We start from the raw sequence: 20573 nt of genomic DNA, 5'->3' as shown, positions 1-20573 counted from the left end.
AGGGCCCCTGTTTTTAAAGCTTCTAAAATAATGTATTAGTAAAAGTTCTGATTCCAAATCCTACTGTTCGCGTCACGCTGTGATGGTCAGACTCTGTGGAGCGTAAAGTACTCTCTGGTATCCTCTCTACGCAGGCTGCTATCCCTCTGGCTCTTCACACTGTGCTCTCCACCTCCGCCATCTTCAAGCCATCTCTCACTTTTCTTTTTAATATTTATTCATTGTTATACAATTTTCTCCCTCCTTCCCTACCTCTTCCCCAGTCCTTTTTGCAGTGCATCTCTTATTCTGAATTGTTGTCATACAAACAATTCCTAATCGTACAGAGAAATATTCTCATCTTCTGGTGAACTGTCAAAAGCTCTAGTCTATATGCTTCTTGCACTCATGCTTTATACTTCTACTTTACAATGTCTTTAATATAAAATTCATATAATAAATTTGTATGTTTCACTCATGTTCAACTGATCCCCTGTACCTTGATGCATGCACAGCTAGCTATTAGGTTTCTGTGAGGTGACAGACAGATGATCCTGAAGGGGGCACTAGGACAAAGGCATTAATGAGCTAATCCTCAGAAGAAACTAGAAACAAAGCGAGAGCTTAGAAAAAAGGCCTGAGGCAGGTAACTGCTGTTTAGGACCCTCCAGGGCAGAGGAGCTGCATGTATTTTTGTTCTCTCTTCACTCCTTCCACAAACAAGCAAGCTCAGAGCCAAAAAGGGAAGCTTTTCTGGGGAAGCACTAAGAAGCCCTGAAGACATAACGTGTAACAAATTGGATTGCTAACCTAAAGGAAGACAGTAGAATCCACTAGCTGCTCTGTAGGAGAAAGATGGGCAGTCTCCTGCCATAAATATTTACAGCCTTGCGAGCTCAGGAAAACCGACTATCTAGACTTGAAGCTTTCCTAGAGAACTGCTTATCAAGTTTGAGGGCTACTGGCGCCGCACTCTGCGTGCTTCTCCCTTCTGGCTGCTGAGCTTGAACACCTATCTCAGAGCAATGAAAGAGCACAGCAGAGATGTGGTGAGGTGGTGCGCGTGGATATGTACGTGTAACACGGCGCCATTTCAAGGATGATTATCAAAGAATGAAAAGATTCCTCCATCCTCTTTGCCTTCCAGAACTGGAATTATGGAATATTCTGTGAGCTTCAGACTGGTAAACTTCCAAAGAATAGAAAGGGGAAATGAAAGCATCACAGGACAAAGATAGGAGAGCTTCACCTTGGTATCACAATTTTCAGGGAACCATTTATTTCTAAGAAAACTATTTGAGGATGACTGCCTAACTAGTATGTCTAGTGAAAAAAATTACCAATCTTTGTGAGTTTACATAGAGAGAACTAGATCATCAGTGAGAAGAAACAGAAAAAGAATTTTTAAAAACAAAACACAAAATCACAAACAAACTTGTCCTAGAAAGATATGCAAAGAGTTCATTGCTGATGTCAGATAGAAAACTTAAGAGACTTCTGAAATGATGGCGAAAGGAATTCAGTAGGCGTGTTCTTCAATGAAATCATAACTGGTAAAACGTATTTCTTTTTAAAGCCCAAGCTCCCTGGCTGTCAATTCAGAACGAACTCCTAGCTGACCATGTGAGGCACTGGAGCCACTGCTATCACTCTCCCTCTTCCTCGTTCAGCTTTACAGAAGTTCTACCTGACCAAGAACACAGATCTCCTCTCGTGTCATTAACCACTTAGTAGAATACCTCACCATCAAGGGCAGGGTGACAGCATTTTTTACTCCCTCCAGCTTAAACTTACAGTTGTTATGTGCCATCGAGTCAACTATGACCCATAGTGACCCTATGCACAATAGCTGTAAACTCTGCTCTTTTCAGGGAGCCAGTCTCCCTGTCTCTAGCACACCTGCCCTCATTATTCCAGTCACTGTGTCAAACCGTATCCAGAGTTTCCCTCTCTTGCACTGTCGTTCCACCCTTCTGAGCATGACGTCCTTCTCCAAGGACTGGTCCCTCCTGGAAACATGCGCAAAGTATGTGAGACAGAGCCTCAAAATCCTTCCCTCGAAGGAGCGACTTTGTTTCACCCTCTACAGGACAGACCTGCTAGTTCTCTTGGCAGTCCTTGGTAATGTTTAATAATGTTATCTAGCACCACCACTAAAAAGCATCAATTCTTCTGTCATCTTTGGAAGATTCTCACCACTGGGTCAATTGGAAGTACCATGATAGATGGAGAATAGATTGAGGTTATTAACAATTTCAGCTTGCTCGGTTCCATAATCAACACTCATAACACTAGCAGGAAAACAAAAGATGAATTGCATTCAGAAAATCTGTTGTCATGGACCTCTCCTAAGTGCTGAAGAGGGATGATGTCAGTCTAGAGACTAAGGTGCACCTGATCCAGGCCATGATCTTCACAATGACCAGCTTAAACTGTTGTTGTTGTTGTTGTTATGTGTTGTCGAGTTACTTGCGACTCATAGCAACCATAGGTACAATAGCCCTAAACTCTGCTCTGTCCTATGCCAATCGCACTGTCTCTGACACTCCCATCCCGATTAACCCAGTCACTGAATCAATCCACCTCATAGAGGGCCTTCCCCTCCTACGCTGTCCCTCCACCCTACCAAGCATGATGTCCTTCTCCAAGGACCGGTCTCTCCTTACAACATGTCCAAAGTATGTTAGATGGAGCCTCAGAATCCTTGCCTCCAAGGATCCACCGGGTTTAATCCTTTCCAGGATGAATCTGTTTGTTTTCCTAGCAGTCCATGGTACCCTCAATATTATTCTCCAGCACCACAGCTCAAAGGCATCAATTCTCCTTCTATCCTCCCTGGTCATTGTCCAACTCTCTGATGCATAACAAGTGATTGCAAAGACCATGGCCTGTATTAAACGCACCTTAGTCTCCAGAGAGACACCATTGATCTTCAGTACTTTGGAGAGGTCCCTAACAGCAGACTTTCCCATGGCAATGCGCCTTTTAATTTCCTGGTTGCAGGTGACTAGAGTGTTGACTGTGGAGCCAAGCAAATTTTGAATCATGCAGTGTTCCCTTGCTCTGTTCTGATGACTGCCTCCTGGTCCAAGTATAGGTTTCGCATGAGAATGATCAAGCTTAAACTACATAGACTAAATTCCTGATAAGCATGGCCAAGAGGTCGAGGTTTCTTTTCTCTATCCTGCTCCACATTAAGACAAAAACTCCGCCCCAGGCATAGTAGGCATCCCTAAAGCAGAGTTTGCATGTCAAGAGACAAGATGAGAAGGCTAACATCTACCATCACCACTGAAAGATCTATTTAGGGGAAAAGGTTAAAAAAGCTTTGTTTTTGTTGTGTACCCTTGAGTCCAAACTAACTCATACCTGATGACTCCTCTTTCTTCCACAGAGCAGCTGAAAAATATGAAACACATACTTTTTCCTAGGCAGTGCAGTTCTTTACAGAAAAGCCACAAGAGCTCCTTAGAAGGATTCAATGTCCCTAACCTCTAATTCAGTACCTCTGAGTTTTCCAGAGAAAATGAAACTACAAGAATAGAGTTCTAAAGCCCTCCCCAAAAGAACTGACTTTGTTTAAAACAGAAAGAAGTGAGGGGAAGTTCAAACTTAACATGAATATTTTGATGGGAAGGAGCAGAAAGGAGGCTTCTAGTTCCATGAAAGCAACAAACTAAACTCTAGGCCAGTTAATTTATCAGAGAGAAAAGAGAAAGTTAAGTACTCTTGGATTCAGAAAACACAAAGACTGTTGTTGTTATTGTTTAATGCCGTCGAGTTGTAGACGACTCATAGTGACCCTATGAACGAGCAGCCTGAGCACTGTTCATGCATAGAGTTTCCAGAGGCAAGCCATTTTGGAAGTGGATGCCGCTCCTGCTTCCAGGCCTGATTTAGTCGGGAAGCTCCAGCCAACACTGTCCACCATGGGTGCCCATTACTGCAATTGGCACATCACTGTCATAGGCTTCAGCATCACAGCAACCATGAGTTACCTCTGTACAGCAATGCACAGACTAGTGCTATACCACCTAGAAGAATGTTTGACAGCAAGACAATTTGAACCTGGCCGAGGGCCAAAGGCCTGAGGGCCCTTTGGGCTTAAGGCTGCCTCTTGGCTCAAACCCTAGGCCCAGCTTGGCTAGCCTCACTCCAGGGACAGAGCAAACCTCCACGTCAAACACATTCCCGGAAAAGCAGTCCACTCCAAAGCTTGCCACGATTCCTGCACTCCCCACCACCACGCTCCTGCCTTCTGGCAAGGAGAGCTTCCCACGAGCCTGTGAAGGCGCCAGCCAAACCAGACACAAAGACTAGATTCACAGTTAAACTCTATAAACCTACAATGGCTGGAATGTGATTGAATCAGGCTGTGATGTGGCCAGCACACAAAGAAACAATCAATGAAAATTGCTGGAAGGTGCTGGATGCACTTTAGTCTTTAAATTGATATCTTTGCTCTTTACCACTTTAACATGTTCTTCCAACAGATCTATGCAGTGCAATATGCCTTCACTTCTTGATTTCAGCTTCTATGCCTGTTTGTGGATCCAAGTAAAATGAAATTATTGACAACGTCAATCTTTTCTCCATCTATAATGTTGTTGCCTATTGGTCCAATTGGGAAGACTGTTGTTTTCTTAATGTTGAGGTATAATTCATATTAAAGACCGTAGTCTTTTATCTTCTGTAGTAAGTGTTTCAAATTCTCTTTATTTTCTGCAATCAAGGTTGCATTTACATAGTACAGGTTGTTAATGCATCTTCTTCCAATCATAATGACACAGTTTTCTACCTATACTCTATTTTCTCAAATTATTTGTTCAGAATGCAAGTTGAAATAGGTATAGAGAAATGATATAAACCTGAATCATCCATTTTTTTATTTCAAAACCTTACAGTATTCCCTTTCTCTTTGAATGACTACTGTTTGATCTATGTACAGATTTTGCATGAGCACAATTAAGTACTAACATTCCCATCATCCTCAAAGTTAGCCATAATTTGTATGATCTGCACAGTGAAATAGTTTGCATAGTTCTTGTAATCTCTGCTTTCAGCCAAGATCCGCCAAGCATCGAACTTCGTGCCATGGTTTCTTCTGAATCCATATTGCAGTTCCGGCAATTCCCTACCTATACTCTCCTCTGTTTTTTTAATAATCTTCAGCAAGATTTTACTTCCATGTGATATTAATGATATTATTGAATAATTTTCACATTCCAATAGATAAACATTCTTGGAATGAGGAAAAAAATATGAATCACGTATAGTCTGTTGACTAGCTATTTTCCAAATTTTTTGGCATGAACTATTGATCATACTCTGACTTAAAAACTGTTTGCTCACCTGGTAATCTATCAATTCTTGGGGCCTTACTTTTTGCCAATGCCTTCAGTGTGATTTTACTTCTTCCTTCAGTACAATTTTACTTGGTTATATTCTACTCCCTGAAATGGTTCAGGGTCGATTCATTTTTGTTACAATGGTTCAGTGTCAAATAATTTGGGGCACCAATTTTTAGTACAGTTACTCTGTATTCCTTCCATATTCTTTTAATACTTCTTGCATTGTTTAATATTTTGCCTATGGACTCCATTCCTGCAATTTGAGGTTTACCTTTTCTTCAGACTTTTCCGCTTTTGTGGTTTTGTATTTTCACATTATTTTGTAACACAGTTTTGTCTTCTCAAGAGGTCCTTTGAAATCTTCTGGTCAGCTCTATTACAATTTCTTTCTTAATTTTGCTTCTCTATGATGAAGAGGAGGATTCAGACTCTTTTCTGACATTTATTTCCATATTTTTCCTTTCTTTTCTTTTTAATAAGCTTTCACTTTATTTAACAAGAATGTTCTTGATGTCATCCCACAACTGGACTGGCCTTCAGTTGTTGAAGTCCAATATATCATATCTATTCTTGAAATAGTTTTTAAATTCAAGTGGAGTAAGGTAAGGTCATATTTTGGTTATCACTGGCTTATGTTTTCTTCAACTTCAATTTGAATGTGCATCTGAGTTATTACTGGCCTTGTCCACAGTCAGCCCTGGCCTTGTTTTGACTGTTGACCTTGAGCTTTTGTACCTTCTCTTTCCAATTGTTACCACTCAACAACTCACTGCCATCGAGTTGGAACTGACTCACAACTGATTCTCCAGCAGGTTTTCAGATTTTGTAAATCACATGGGAGGGGATTGCCCATTTTTTTTCCCAAGGATCATCTGGTGGATTTGAACTACATGCCTTTGGATTGACAGCACAACTCCTTTAAAGGGGTTGTGGCTTCTACAAAGCCCCCAGAATGTAATCAGTTTAATGCCTGTGTATTTTGTAAGGTGAGATTCATGTGGAGAATTGTCAGTTATTTTTTTCAAAAGTTATTTATAATTAATAAATAGTTGGTTGCACTAACTATTGTCGTTCGATAGTCAGTCTCATTACTGTCACCAAGGCCAAATTTTCCAACTGCTGGTCTGTCTTCTTTGTTTCCAACATTTGCATTCTAGTCACCAATTAATAATAATTGCCCCCTCCCCTTGTGATCCTGTCTTCCTGCTTGGACAAGCGTTAGAAAACTCTCATTTAAATTGTGATTTTAGTAAAGCTTACAAAAAGGATAGGTTTTTATTCATTCATTGATACACAATTTTCTCCCTCCTCAGTCTCTAATTTACTTTGTAATGTATTTCTTTTTCCAGATTGTTAATTGTCATCTATTTATTGCCTAATCATACATTTCTTTCAGACAGTCTTTTCCTTCATCTTTTCCAGTGTACTGTTCCAGTCCTTTCTTTCATCTGTTCCTTATCTATCCACTCATTTCTTTTCTCTCCTTCCAGTATCAAACCTATTTTATAACAGCAGTGTTACAAGTGTTTGTCCTTGAATGAACGGAAATTCAAAGATGTTCTTTAAGATGATGAACGTAACACATTTCCTTTCCAATTCATCAATTCCAACATTGTAGATCATGATTGTCTGATCAATACCAGTCCATCTCAGCTCTAATGCCTATTATGTTGATCTATTTCATTTTTCACACCTTCTAGTTTTCCAAATTTGGACTTCATACATTCCATGCTCTGATTATTAATGGATGTTTGCAGTTGTTTCTCCTAATTTTGAGTTGTGCCACTTCAGCAAATGTAAGTCTAATCATACATTTCTTTCACTGGGTGAAAACTTTACCAATGAGCAAGTAGCACTTCCCTAGTCAAAGGTAGCAGAAAATTATGGAAGTTAATTAGCCAGGTATAATAACAAACCAGCATGTCCTCAACAAGAAAACCAGGCGAAGAAGTGGCCTAAAAATGTCCTAAAACAACTGTCTTCTCAGATTTACTACACACAGGCCCAATAAACACATAAAAAGATGTCCAACATGATTAGTCATTAAGTAAATGCAAATCAAAACCATACTGAGATATTACTTTATACCTGTTCCCATCATTCTTGCTGTCAAGTAGATTCTGACTCATCAGTGACTCATAGTTACCAGGATAGCTATAATAAAAAAAGAGATGATAAAAAAGACAGATGACAGTAATAATTATTGACAAGGATGTGGAGAAACTGGGATTCTCATACATTCTAGGTTATTGTTGTTAGGTCGGCTGACATAGTGGGCTATGACTCAAAGCAGCCCTGTGAGCAACAGATCTGAACTTTGCCTCGTGATGTGCCATCCTTACCATCTGTGATATGTTCCAGCCCATTATTTTAGTCACTGTGTCAATTCTTTTTTGAGGTCCGCTTCCCTTTCTCTGATTTTCTACCGGTCCCAACATAATGTCTTTTTCTATCGACTGGCCTCTCATGACAACAAGCCCAAAGTATGTGAGACAAAGTTTCACTATCCTTGCCTCCAGGGAGCACCCGGGTTTCACTCCCTCCAAGAAAGATTTGTTTGCTATTTTGGCAGTCTGTGTGATATTCAGTACTATTTTCCAAAACCATAATTCAAATATATTGATTCTTTTTCCATCATCCTTATTCATTGTCCAACTTTCAGAATCATACTGGAAAGTAGTCTGGTAATTGCTCCAAAGTTAAGCCTAGCATTCCATGCTGCTGATGAATTTTAATTTTAAAGAGAGTTAATAACATATGATCATAAAAAAAAATTGTACGAAAAAAAAATTGCACGCATATGTTCATTCCAGCAACATTTATAACAGGAAAAAAGTGAAAACATAGCAATATTCATTAATTTATGAACAAACAAATAAAAAATTATAGATCTGTGTAATGGGATATTACTTTGCAATAAAAGAACTCCTGACACATGCTACAACATAAATGGATCTTGAATACTAAATCAAAGGGATCTGTTATAAGAGACTTCAAATTGTGTTATTTCATTTACACAAAATGGTTAGAATAGACAAATCTACAAAGACAATAAATAGTTGACAATAGTCAATAGTTGCCTGTAATGAGGGATATGATGGAAAATAAGCGGTGACTCTAATCAGTATATTATTTCATTTTGGAATGATGAAAATGTTCTGAAACTGATTGGGCAACTCTGTAAATATCCTGAAAAGTTCTGGCTTTTACACTTTAAGCATATTAACTGTGGGTAAACTATATCTCAATACAGTTATAAAAAAAATTAACCTTTGGGTGAAAATAGAAGCTCTAAGGATTTAAGACATTGATTTCTGCTCTGCAAAGTCTAAAATACCTACAGTCTGACTCTTGAAAGGGAAAGGTTTTTACTCTAGTAGAAAATCTTGTCTCAGGCACTGTACTTAGAGAAGTATGACACATAAGTAGAAATCAAAAGAGTATGTGATATGATTTATTTTGACACTTACATCTTTTAAAACTCATGGAATAGTTTAAAAAATTAAATAAAAACTTAGTGTACACTTATTAGAGCATCCTTTCTAAACTTGAGATAAAATTTTAAAGAAAAACGTATGAGAAAAGATCATTTTTTTAACTTTATTTCATTTTTCTTTAATATAATTAAATAGATAGTCTATGGGTTTTAAAAAACTTCATTAGTTTAATATTTTTAATTTAAAAAAAAGACACCACAAATTGATGGAACACAATTGAGGAGTTTCAACAAACATATATGGCCCTGGATGTGCTCATTAGTCTACACAAAAAAATTTAGAAGAGAGTTACCTGGTCAGTTGAGTGGGAAGGATCTATTTTTGTTACCAATCCCCAAATAGTGATTCAGCAAAATGTGGAAATGATCAAACAATATCATTAAAAATCACATGCAAGTAAAATCTTGCTAAGGATTATTTGAAAAATTACTGGGCCACTATGTCAACAAGGAAGTGTTAGAAATTCAGCTGGATTCAGAAAAGCCATGAATGAGGTATATCATTACTGATGCCAGATGTGTTTTGGCTGAAAGCAGAAAATACCAGAAAGATGTTTACTTATGCGTTACTGATTTTACAAAGAAATTTCACTATACAGTTCATAATAAATTATAGATAACATTGAGAATAATAAGATTCCAGGACACTTAATTGTGCTCATGTAAAATCTATATACACATCAAGAAGCAGTTGTCCAAAGAGAACAAAAGAAAACTACAAGATTGAAAATTAAGAGAGTTGTGCATCAAGCTGTAGTCTACATCCATACCTATTCATTCTGCATGCTGATTAAATCATTCAAGAAGTTGGAATATATAAAGGAGAATGTGGTATGAAGATTAAATGAAGATTTGGCACTTCTGTGTTATGCAAATTACACAACTTTGCTTGCAGAAACTTAGGAAGACTTGGACAATGACTATAAACTCTAATATGGATTTTATTGTAACATGTTGAAAGCAAAAGTCCTCAACACTGGTCTAATTGGCAACATTATATGGAAAAGAGATTGAAATTGTCAAGGACTTTCTTTTCACTTGGATCCACAATCAACAGGAAATGGTAGCAGCACACTCAAAAAATAAAAGTTGAATTGCACTGGGAAAATCTTCTATTAAAGATATTTTAAAAGTGTTAAGCAATAAAGATACTGTTTTAAAGACTAAGAGCACATGGTCTAGGTCATGATATCTTCTAAAGCTTTATGCATCTGGAAATTGGACAATTCATAAAGATGACAGAAGAACTGTTGCTTTTGAATTGGGATGTTGGAAGAGTATTGAACTATGGACTTCAAGAAGAGTAAAAAAATATGTTTTGGAAGAAGTGGAATGAAAATTTGTCCTCAGAGACAAAGAAGGTGAAACTTGGTCTCATAAATCTTGGTCATGTTATCAGGGGAAGCCAATCCTTGAAAATAGACATTGTACTGTGGAAAATGGAGAGGTAGAGAAAGAGAGGAAGACCTTCAACAAGCCAGATTGACACAGTCACTGCAAGAATGGGTTCAAGCATGGTGGAGAGTGTGAGGATAGAGCAACGTCCAGATGTATTGTTCTTAGAGTTGCTGTGAGTTATAGTTTACTTGACAGCATCTACTAACAGTGGGATAATTGGAAGAAACATCATCTATTATATTTTCCATTTCAAGGAAGACAGTCTGTGTTAAAAAGGAATAATGATTTATCTTGAATGAAAGCTGAAGTTAACCACCTATTGCCTTTTATAATTGAGAATACATTCTGTTAATTCGAACATTAGCTGCTCTGTGGGAGAAGGATGGGTAATCTCCTCCCATGTGATTTAGTACCTCTGGAAACCCACTAGAGAATCATCTATGTATCCATTCCAACTTGACAGCACACAACAACAGGCATATTTTTGCCTTTCAACTGATAGAACCAAACAATAAATCCAAGTCTCCAATTGCAGTGAAGTTGGTAATTTCTTCTTCTGACACAGAGTTTGCTATACGCCATCGAGTCTCCTGCATGCAACTCATAGCATCCCTATGTTCAATAGCTCTGAATCGCAACCTATCCTGAACCAGTCTCACTGTTTCCAACACATCTACCCCAATTACCCCAGTTACTGTGTCAATCCATCTAATCCCAGGTCTTCCTCTCCTATGCTGTCCCTCTACCCTTCCAAGCATGATGTCCTTCTCCAAAGATTCATCCTTTCTGGCAACATGCCCAAGTATGTGAAATGTAGTTCCAAAACCCTTGCCACCAAGGAGAAGCTTGATTTCACCCTCTGCATAATATATCAGTTTGTTCTCTTGGCAGTCTGGGGTGTATATTCAATACTCTTCTCCAGCACTACAACTCAAAAGCATCAATTCTTCAGTCATCCTAAGGCTTGTCCAGCTCTCTGATGCATTGCAAATAATTGCAAACACCGTGGCCTGTATCATGCACACCTTAGGCTCTACACTGATATTGTTGTCCTTTAGCACTTTGGAGAGGGCCCTGACAGCAGATTTCCCCATTGCAATTAGTCTTTTGATTTCTTGACTGCTGGTGCCAAGAGTGTTGCTGGTGGAAGCAAGCAAGCTGAAATCATTAAGAACTTCCCTATCTTCCCCATTCAGCATGGTGTTGCCAATTGGCCCATTGGTGACAATCTTTGTCACCAATTGAGAAAGCTTCAATTCACATTGAAAACTATAGTCCTTGACCCTTTGCAGCAAACGCTTCAGGTCCACCTTAGTTTCTGCAAGCAAGGTTGTGTCATTTGGATAACTCAAGTTGTTGATGAGTCTACCTCCAATCCTGATGTCATATTCCTCTTCATAAAGCCCTGCTTCCCAAATGATCTGTTCTACATAGAGATTGAAGAAGTATGGAAACAGGATGCATCCCTAACGCACTCCTTTCCTGATTTTAGCCATGTAGTATTTCCTTGCTCTGTTCTGAGAACTGTTTCTTGGTACAAGTGTCGCTATTAATGGTTCTATAATAGCTATGTTTTTGGGTTTAGGACTGGATCTCAAGAAGGAAAGGAAAATAGAAAGGGAGGAAGTATGTTATTCTACAAAACTTCATACCTACAAAAATTCTAAGTTCAACACCAAATTCAAGATTATTGGGAATGATGCCAGACCATAAAAGAGGGAAAAGCAATCTTCATAAGGATCTGTCTAAAATATCAAATTCTTAGAAATTATAACACCTAATAGAAAAGAAATACAATGGAATAATAATAATAATAATAATAATAATAATAATAATTGTGTTTCCAAGATCATGCTGCCAGTCAAATGAGGAACTGAAAACGGATTTCAGATATCAGCCCAGCAAGGCTGATTATAATATCCTTTTTATTTTACTTTAAAAAAAAAGACTCTTACTGAGATGAATGGAGAAAGTGACAGACACGGGAATAGAAACATGAGAGGCGAAAGAGACAAAAATCCTTCTGAATACATCTGTGACAAAAGACATCTCTGCAAGTCTCTCCATAAAGTGGCTGTGATAATTCAAAGAAATTATTTAGCACTCAGGAAAACATTGCTACTGAATGATGGAAGGGTCTGGCAGGAGAAATTGTCAAAAGACTGGCATCAATCACCGTTAAGTGTGGTGTCTGTGCTGATTCTGTGTACCCTGCAGCGAACCTGCCAAAACAGATCTCTGATACCTGATGACACGCTGATAGGAGGCTGAGGATGACTGATGGCGTGGCCAGCCAGCATCTGGGACTAGGAGAACTGCTTGCTGCTGGCTGTGTGTTTTAAGCTCCAAGTGATTCTTTGTGATCTCAGCTTTAATGCTTAGAAATTCAATGTACACAATGAGAAAGGGCAAATCTCCTGTGCCAGAGCTTTCCATGAGACTGTGTTTACTTCATTCTTTGAGAGGTTTGGAAAAGTAGAAGATAAAGTCTAAAATATCCCTAAGCATACAAAGAAAAACATTTAAAATTTTCCTCATCAAGTCCTATAAAATATTTATGTGCTTCCTTCACGTCTCTTAATGATCAGTTACTAACTGAGAGAGTATCTTACTAGCAACATAGATCCAATTCATGGGGACATCATGTAAGGTACCTCTGAAGGGACTTGAACCTTGAACTTTTTAGCCAGCAACCAAGGTTGTTAGTCATCTGCCCTACTCAGGGACTCCTTAATGACTATCAATACTTAAGAACAGTAGTAATTACCAAATTTTGAGTGTCATTTATGAGCTCTATGCTTCTACCATTCTAGGTCGTGGTTGTTGTTGATTGCTGCCAAGTCGAGCACAACTCATAGCAATGTTATGAACAAAATTCCTGAAGCCTTTCTTTAACTATCATCATTTATCAAAATTTATACTTTCCAGAGGCATGTTGTTTAGGAAGTGGATGCACTTCTGCTTCCAAACCTGTCTTAAACTGGGAACTCCATCACTGTCCTCCATGGGTAACCATTATGGCATTTGACATCCCAATGGCACAACGTTCAGCATCACAGGTGACTTCAGTACAGCATATTGACAGAAGAATGCTGTACCACTTAGAATAATGTTCCTCCAAAACACACTAACAACTGACTTATAAATACAAAGGTCTTCCTCAAGGACTTGTTGACGCTAAATAAGAGGCCTAATTTAAAAAAAAAAAAAAAAGACAAGGAAAAAAAACCCACCAACCCAATATAGTATATTTTTGTTGTTGTTGTGTGCCATTGAGTTGCCTGCAATGTATAACAATCCTATGTACAGCAGCTCTGAACCCTTCCCTGCCCTGAGACAGTCTAACTAATTCTGACACACCAACCCCAATTGCCCCAGATATTGTATCAATCCATTTCATCTGTGGTATTCCTCTCCTGTGATGTCCCTCCACCCTTCTAAGCATGATGTCCTTCTCCAAGGACCAGTCTCTCCTGACCACATGCCCAAAGTATGTGGGGCAGAGCTTCAAAATCCTAGCCTCCAAGGAAAAACTTGGTTTCACCCTCTCTAAGACAGACATTTGTTTTCTTGACAGTCTCTGGTATGTTTAAGAGTCTTCTCCAGCACCACAACTTGAAGGTGTCTGTTCTTCTGTCACCCTTGTCCAGCTCTCTGAAGCATAATAAGTAATTGAGAAGATCATAACCTGGATTTCACACCTTTGTCTCTAGACTGACATGGTTGCTTTTCAGAACTCTGGAGAGGTCTGTGACAGCAGATTTTCCCAAGGCAATTAATCTTTTGATTTCCTGAGTACTGGTGTTAAAGAGTGTTGATCATGGATCCAAGCATTCTTAATTGTTAACAACCTCAATCTTTTCCTTTTTTATTTTTTTTAATTTATTTTGTGTGTGTATTGTCAAATCAGATGACTGATACAGGAAGAGATTGTCCCTCCTTCTCCAGCAAAGCATCTGGTGGATTCAAACCATGCACCTCTGGGACTGCAGTGCAGCCTCTTGCCACTAGGCCACCAGAGCTCACCAACAGCCTCAATTTAGTCTTCATTCATCATAATGCTGCCAATTGGCCCAGTGGTGAGAATCTTTGTTTTCTTGATGTTAAGCTTCAATCCATATTGAAGACTACAGTCCTTGACCTTCTGCACAAGAGCTTCAGATATTCTTGAGTTTTAGCAAGTAAGATTGTGTCATCTGCATATTGTAGGTTGTTGATGAGTCTTCCTACAATCCTGATGCCAGACGACTCCTCATACAGCCCTGCATCCCAAATGATCTCTTCTGCATACAGGTTGAAAATTTACGGGGACAGGATACTTCTTTGATGCACTCCTTTCATGATTTTGAACTATGCAGTGTTTCCTTGCTCTGTTCTGAGGACTGCTTCTTGGTCCAAGTATAGTAATAAGTCCAGCGTAGAGCTGTAGAAACTAAGGTTCAGAGTAATTATGTCACCAAACTGGGGTCAAACAGCTTCCTCTGCTGAAATTCGGGAATATATTCCTCCAAAACTTGTTCCCTTCTTGTTCTGTCATAACACTTTCTTCCAAAAAGTTACTTTACAATGTTCTATAAACTAGATCTATTCAAAGATTATAAAACCTCCTGATGAGCTGTTACTTTAAGGTTTTGTTGTTGTTGTTGGGAATATACACAGAAAAACACAAACTAATTCAACAGATTCTATCCATCCCTTACACTGACCCAACCTTCTACGATCCCCAGTTCCATAAAACCTTCCATTGTGCCCTGTGTATCTCATTTCTTACCTATGAATCTCCATGTATCTGGCTCTATTCTGAGTGTTCTTCCACGTTTTTTACTCTAAAATCTGTACTAAGGACACTGCTTCATTTTGACCCTCCCTAAGGGTGGTTGGTTTTTCTCCCACACTTGTCAGTGCCTTTGGGCCTGGAGTTGGTGTGGATATCGTCTTTAGTCCTCATCCTTTGAAGATTTTGCCACCTGGATTGAAGTCACTCTCCAAAATTATTGTTGTCATGGTTAACAATAGCAATAGCTATGTATCTAAATCCAATATGAAAGTCTTCAAGGATGGAGGCCTTCTATTCGCTACCTTGTAACCAAACACAAATGGTTACTGAGCACTTGAAATAAAACTAGTGTCACTGAAAAAATCAAGATCTCACTTTTATATACCTTTAATTTAAGTAGACATGTGTGCTAATGACTATAATTTTGGATATTGCAAGTGTAGATGGTACTTCCAGTAGCCAATCTCTTCATTTTTCTAAGCTTTTATTTGCTCCTCACCCTATGGCAGACCTCTAGAACACATTATTTACCCTTAATTGTACTTCTTCTAAAAATTCCCTATCATTGCCCCATTTACCAACTGCCTTTTTTTTTTCTCTTTGCAGTCTTTTTCTTCTAGTATATTAATTCAATCACTACACAAATTCACCTGAAGACACAACTCCAGCATCCTTCTCCCTCTCTCTTCATTCTACAAATCTGACAAAATACTAACCCTGGATACAAGTTCTCAGTCTGGTTAGATCTAGTACTCAGTGTATTCCCACCAGAATTTAGGTTAGTAAATATGACTAGGGGAAATCATACTCAATGAGTTTCACTTCAGTTCATGGTCACAACTCTCGAAAGAACTTTGAAGGTTCCCTTCTAATCTTACTACGTTTCTCTAGTCCATTCACTCATCTCTTTTTTTTAATTTATTATTAATTTCAATGAAAATTTAGAGATTTTGGATTTCCATTCATTCCATGTTACATTTTTCTCCCCTCCCAATCCTCCCCACTAGTACACTACCCTCTTGAAAAAAGTAAAAGAAAAATTCTTTCATTGTTTTACAAACCCTCTTCCAGGTCCACTCCATTATGCAGCCTTCCCTCTGGACTCCTGTCATGACAATAATACCTAATTACATATCCCTTTTAAACAGCTTTCTCCCTCATCTGTTTCATTGTAGTATACATCATTGAACCCATCTTTCTCAGTCTCCCCCAAGCCCCAGTGTCAGTCCTGTTTTACAACAGTGGCACCATGCAATATTTGTCCTTTTGTGACTGAGATACTTCACTCAGCATAATGTCCTCCAGGGTCACACATTTTGAATAATATTGCATGAGTTCCTTAGTGTTTTTTTCCCCCGGAGATTTCCTTTTATTGAATTTGTTACTGTTACAGAATTCTTGCATTGCCAAAATCATGCCTGAGAATTCAAAGAAAGAAATAGTACAATGGACAGCTTCATCTACCCACCATACAGTATTATAAAACTTGATTCATGTGCATTTTGATAATTTCACAATCTCTAAAAAGTTTTATCAAGAGTCGGGATTTGAAATCTGCTGCAAGTCTTTAATTCTTAGTACACTATACCATTAAATAACACTTCCACACATTCATCTCAGTTCATTCCTTAGTTACATAACTCCCAGGAAGATTTTGCTGGAAGAGGTGCATTCTTTCCAGGGAAAATTTGTGGCTCAATGACCAAGAGATTACTAGTTAAAGGTTTTTGGTTCCCAAACTAAGTATTCCGTTTAACCAAAAATCCCTTGTTTCTCTCAATCAGCCAACCTCCCCTTGGCTCAGCTACTCACCTAAACACCTAAGAAAGCAGGTAACCTGTCTGCTACCTCGAGTAATGGCAACGCTATTGCTCAGAAATAGTTGGCATGTCCTTTCAGTAGATGCTATATATCTCCCTCAGTGTTCAATTCCTGCATTGACACTTTTTATCTAGACTGAACTAGTAAACATCGCTCCCCTATCAGGATAGCTGTGCTCACCCACTTGCTTCACTCTTGCCAGTAGCAAGTCTGCAACTCCTACGTTTGGCAAAGGGATTTATCACAGAGAAACTCAGACTCTCCCCTTCAAAGAGGTACCATACCACTGTGAAATCTTTCTATTGAACCAAAAAGACAAAACCCTGGGTAACTTCTTCTTCTTCAAGTCCTTTTCACGGGCTTTCAAAAAAAAAAAAAAAAAACAAAAAAAAAAAAACCAAAACACCCAAACCCTAATCAAAGTAGTTTAAGGTGTAATAATCAAAACCAGAAGTGCTACATTATCTGTCTTTTGTCCCTGACCCCCTAAATGGACAACAGAAAGACACACTCAAAAGGTTGGTAACAGCACTTAGCTGGGACAAGTGCTGCATCTACAGAATCTTAGACAGATGGGGACAAGTGTGGGATCCGGAATTCTTGTAAAAAAATCCCATGAGATTCATGAAATGTAAATTCTGAGGTGAAGCTTTGCTCAACAGTTAAGTGAAAGATTCAGCCTGCCATTTCTCACACAAATGAGACTCAGCTAAGACTTTAACAGCACCTGGAGTAGGAATCCCTTACTCCCAACCACCATCCTTTTAATCAAAGGCTTTTTGGTTCCAGTCTAAGGCTTGGCAAATTCATGAAACGCTTCAATATCCTAATGCATATTTTAGGTTCCTTAACCAACCAAACAATATACTCTGTCAAAAAAACATATACGGACTCAAAGCAAATCAGAAAAAGGGGGGAGAGAGAGAGGGAGAGAACTTACTTGTAAAACATAGAAAAAGCAGTACCTATATAAAAAGATTACTGGAAGAAACAAAATTACCCCAACCCATTCCCTCCTTAATGGACTCAAGCATGGTAGAAAGTGTGGTTACTTCAACACAGCTTTATGGTTTAAAGTATAAATCACAGCCTTACGCAGATGATCTGAACACGTCAGTCCTTTGGAGAGCAGCATGTTCCTTCCAGAAGTCTAATGCAGCCACAGCCTACGACAGAAAGTCCTCCTCAAAGATGGGACTCAGGGCAGGTTATGTAGGGTCACTTAAATCTTCCTCTTTTACAGCAGATCAGAACCCACATGGCTGACTCTCTGTCAGATTTGCTAGGAATCCATTAGAGCTGGTTTCAAGTTCCACATCGACACTTACTGGACATCATCAACTTCTTGTCCATGTAATCCACATGAAGTCCACAGTGAGTGCAGCAAATCTCAGGAAGTCAACCTTTACGAAGGCTAAGCGTCCGAACAGAGAGATACTCAAATGACCACGGGCTGCAGGTTTTGGTTTGGTCAGGTGTTGTAAAGAACACTGCTTGACGGAGTATCACAATGGGAATTTCCCCCCAGGACAGAGCAGAGTTTAGGGCTGTTGTACATAGGGTCGCTATGAGTCGCAAGCGACTCGAAGGCACATAACAACAACAACAGTTCCAATACTGGAAACAGGAGCTGCATCCACTTCCAAAATGGCTTGCCTCCGGAAACTCTATGTACGAACAGTTCTCAGGCCTTTCATTCATAGGGTCGCTATGAGTCGTCTACGACTCGATGGCATCAAACAACAACAGATCCAATACACAGAGAGAGCAGTAGTGACACTGGAAACTTCCAAAGTGCAATAGGGCCGATTACTTAGTGAGTGGTCTGCCTCTCTGCTGTGGGTCCAGCTGAGATGAGACGATGCCTGGCTACTCATGGTGGTTCGCTGGAATCTAATTGCCTTAGGAAGGTTGTTAGCAAAGACCATCCTTGTACTGTGTGGGGTTGCTTTTCTGATTTTCAAGCACAGCGTCCTGGTTGTCTAGCTCAAGTTTAAGGGCCTGATTTTTGGAAACCTCATCCCTACCTCTATTTTTGTGTCTTACTTCTTCAAAGCTCTTCTCCATTTCTTTATCCCTAAGGGAAAAGAAATGTAATCAGTAAATACTACTTCTTCACTAATTTGTTTTGAAAACATTCTTCTTTAAAAGGAAGGGGGGGGGGACCAAAAGCCAAAGTGCCACCCTTTAAAAGAAGAATTTTGGAGGAGGGAAAAAACGGGGGAGAATTAGTATATAAAATCCTTATAAAATCATTTTTTTAAGGTTTCAATCGAACAAAAATCCAGAATACTGTGTGAAGCTTTAAGGTCTTATTTTCTATGACATCAAGTCTATGAAAACTTTCAAATGAGAACTTATTTCACTAGGAAACAATGGGATGAAAAGTTGTCTCATAACATGATGATTCCTTCTAAGACTGACTTTCACCTTCAGTAAACAACAGACAATTGGCAACAGTTTTTTCGTTCAAGTCAAGTCCTACTCATTACCCAATGACTTCTCCTCACTTCTATTTGGCGGGAGCCAACCAGGTCAGGTCAGGATGAGTGTGGTGAGTTACTGCCCTGACAGATCTGGAGGGTGAGCGAGGAGCAAGTCCAAGCGGAGGTTTAAATTCAAGCCAGCTGTGCTGTCAGAGAGGAGAAAAGACTGGGATTCACTTTCAAAGTCACCCAAACAAACAGTATTCTTCCCATCTGGTGTCATTTACAGGTCTTCCCATTTTATTTATTTTTAAAAATTCGTGTCCCTAAATGACATGTGGATGTGATGTGCCATATGTGGTCCAGGTAGCATTCATTTTAAGTCCCTGTTCCTGCTTTCTACGTGCTTGGCAGTAGACTGCAGGGAGGGGAACTGTGTGTCGCTGCAGATCTCTGGTGGCCCTTGTGGTGTCTTCCTCATTGTGGTTAACCTGGCTGCAGGAGTTCTGTACACGCCACTAGTCATCGCCGATTCTGGGCTTTCTGGAACGATGGCCGGGGCCGGCGCTGCTTGCACTGGAGCCGTCTTTTTCCAGGGATCCGAAGACTTTTCTATGCCTCTGCCACCTCCTCCACTTTCTTCCCAGTTATCCCCTGGATCTTCCCTTTGTTCATTATCATCTTCTTCCTTTTCACTTATCTGCATCACCTGAACTAGGAGGCCGCTGTAATCAACCTCTTTCTGCTCAAACTCTTTCCACTCATCTTCATCCTTGGTCGCAGCCCTGGTGGTGGCCCTGGGGCCCGTGGCAGCTGCGCGCACCGCCCCTCCATCGCCTGAATTCCTTCTTTTTCAATGCAGCGTAGTATTCCATTGTGTGAATATACCACAGCTTCTCCATTCATTTGTTGATGGGCACTTGGGTTGCTTCCAACTCCTTGCTATTGTGAACAAAGCCACACTAAACATGGGTGTGCATATATCTGCTTAGATGTCAGTTATGGCCTCTTGGGGTATATTCCCAGTAGTGGAACTGCTGCGTGAAATGGTATCTCTGCTTGCAATTTTTGAGAAAAGTGGCATACCATTTTCCACAGTGGTTGCACCATTTTATACTTTCACCAACAGTGAATAAGGGTTCCAGTTTCTCCACTACCTCGCCAGCATTTGTTGCTTGCTGTTCTGCTAAATTTTGCTATTCTGTCTAGGGTGAGATGATATCTCATAGTTGTTTTAATGTGCATCTCTCTTAGAGCTAGAGATTTTGAACATATCTTCATGTGCTTGTTAGCCATCTGAATGTCTTCTTTGGTGAAGTGTCTGT

The 20573-nt window shown here is 39.4% G+C and overlaps 1 protein-coding gene across 1 annotated transcript; it reads right to left on the bottom strand.

Moving 5' to 3' along the window:
- Window positions 1-18736: 18736 nt before the first annotated feature.
- Window positions 18737-20053, bottom strand: LOC102854970 (protein CDV3 homolog). The gene is made up of 2 exons (XM_006892002.1): window positions 19638-20053; window positions 18737-18899 (listed from the first exon to the last, which is right to left on the bottom strand). The coding sequence occupies exons 1-2, from the start codon at window positions 19952-19954 to the stop codon at window positions 18737-18739; spliced, it is 480 nt and encodes a 159-aa protein (XP_006892064.1). The 5' UTR covers window positions 19955-20053.
- Between the last annotated feature and the right edge of the window lie 520 nt (window positions 20054-20573).

The sequence above is a fragment of the Elephantulus edwardii genome, unplaced genomic scaffold (assembly GCF_000299155.1).
Source record: "Elephantulus edwardii isolate Elephantulus edwardi_28Jun2011 unplaced genomic scaffold, EleEdw1.0 scaffold00108, whole genome shotgun sequence".
In the NCBI taxonomy this organism is placed as follows: domain Eukaryota; kingdom Metazoa; phylum Chordata; class Mammalia; order Macroscelidea; family Macroscelididae; genus Elephantulus; species Elephantulus edwardii.
The sequence above is the reverse complement of the archived record's forward strand: the minus strand, read 5'-3'. Positions and strand labels throughout refer to the sequence as shown.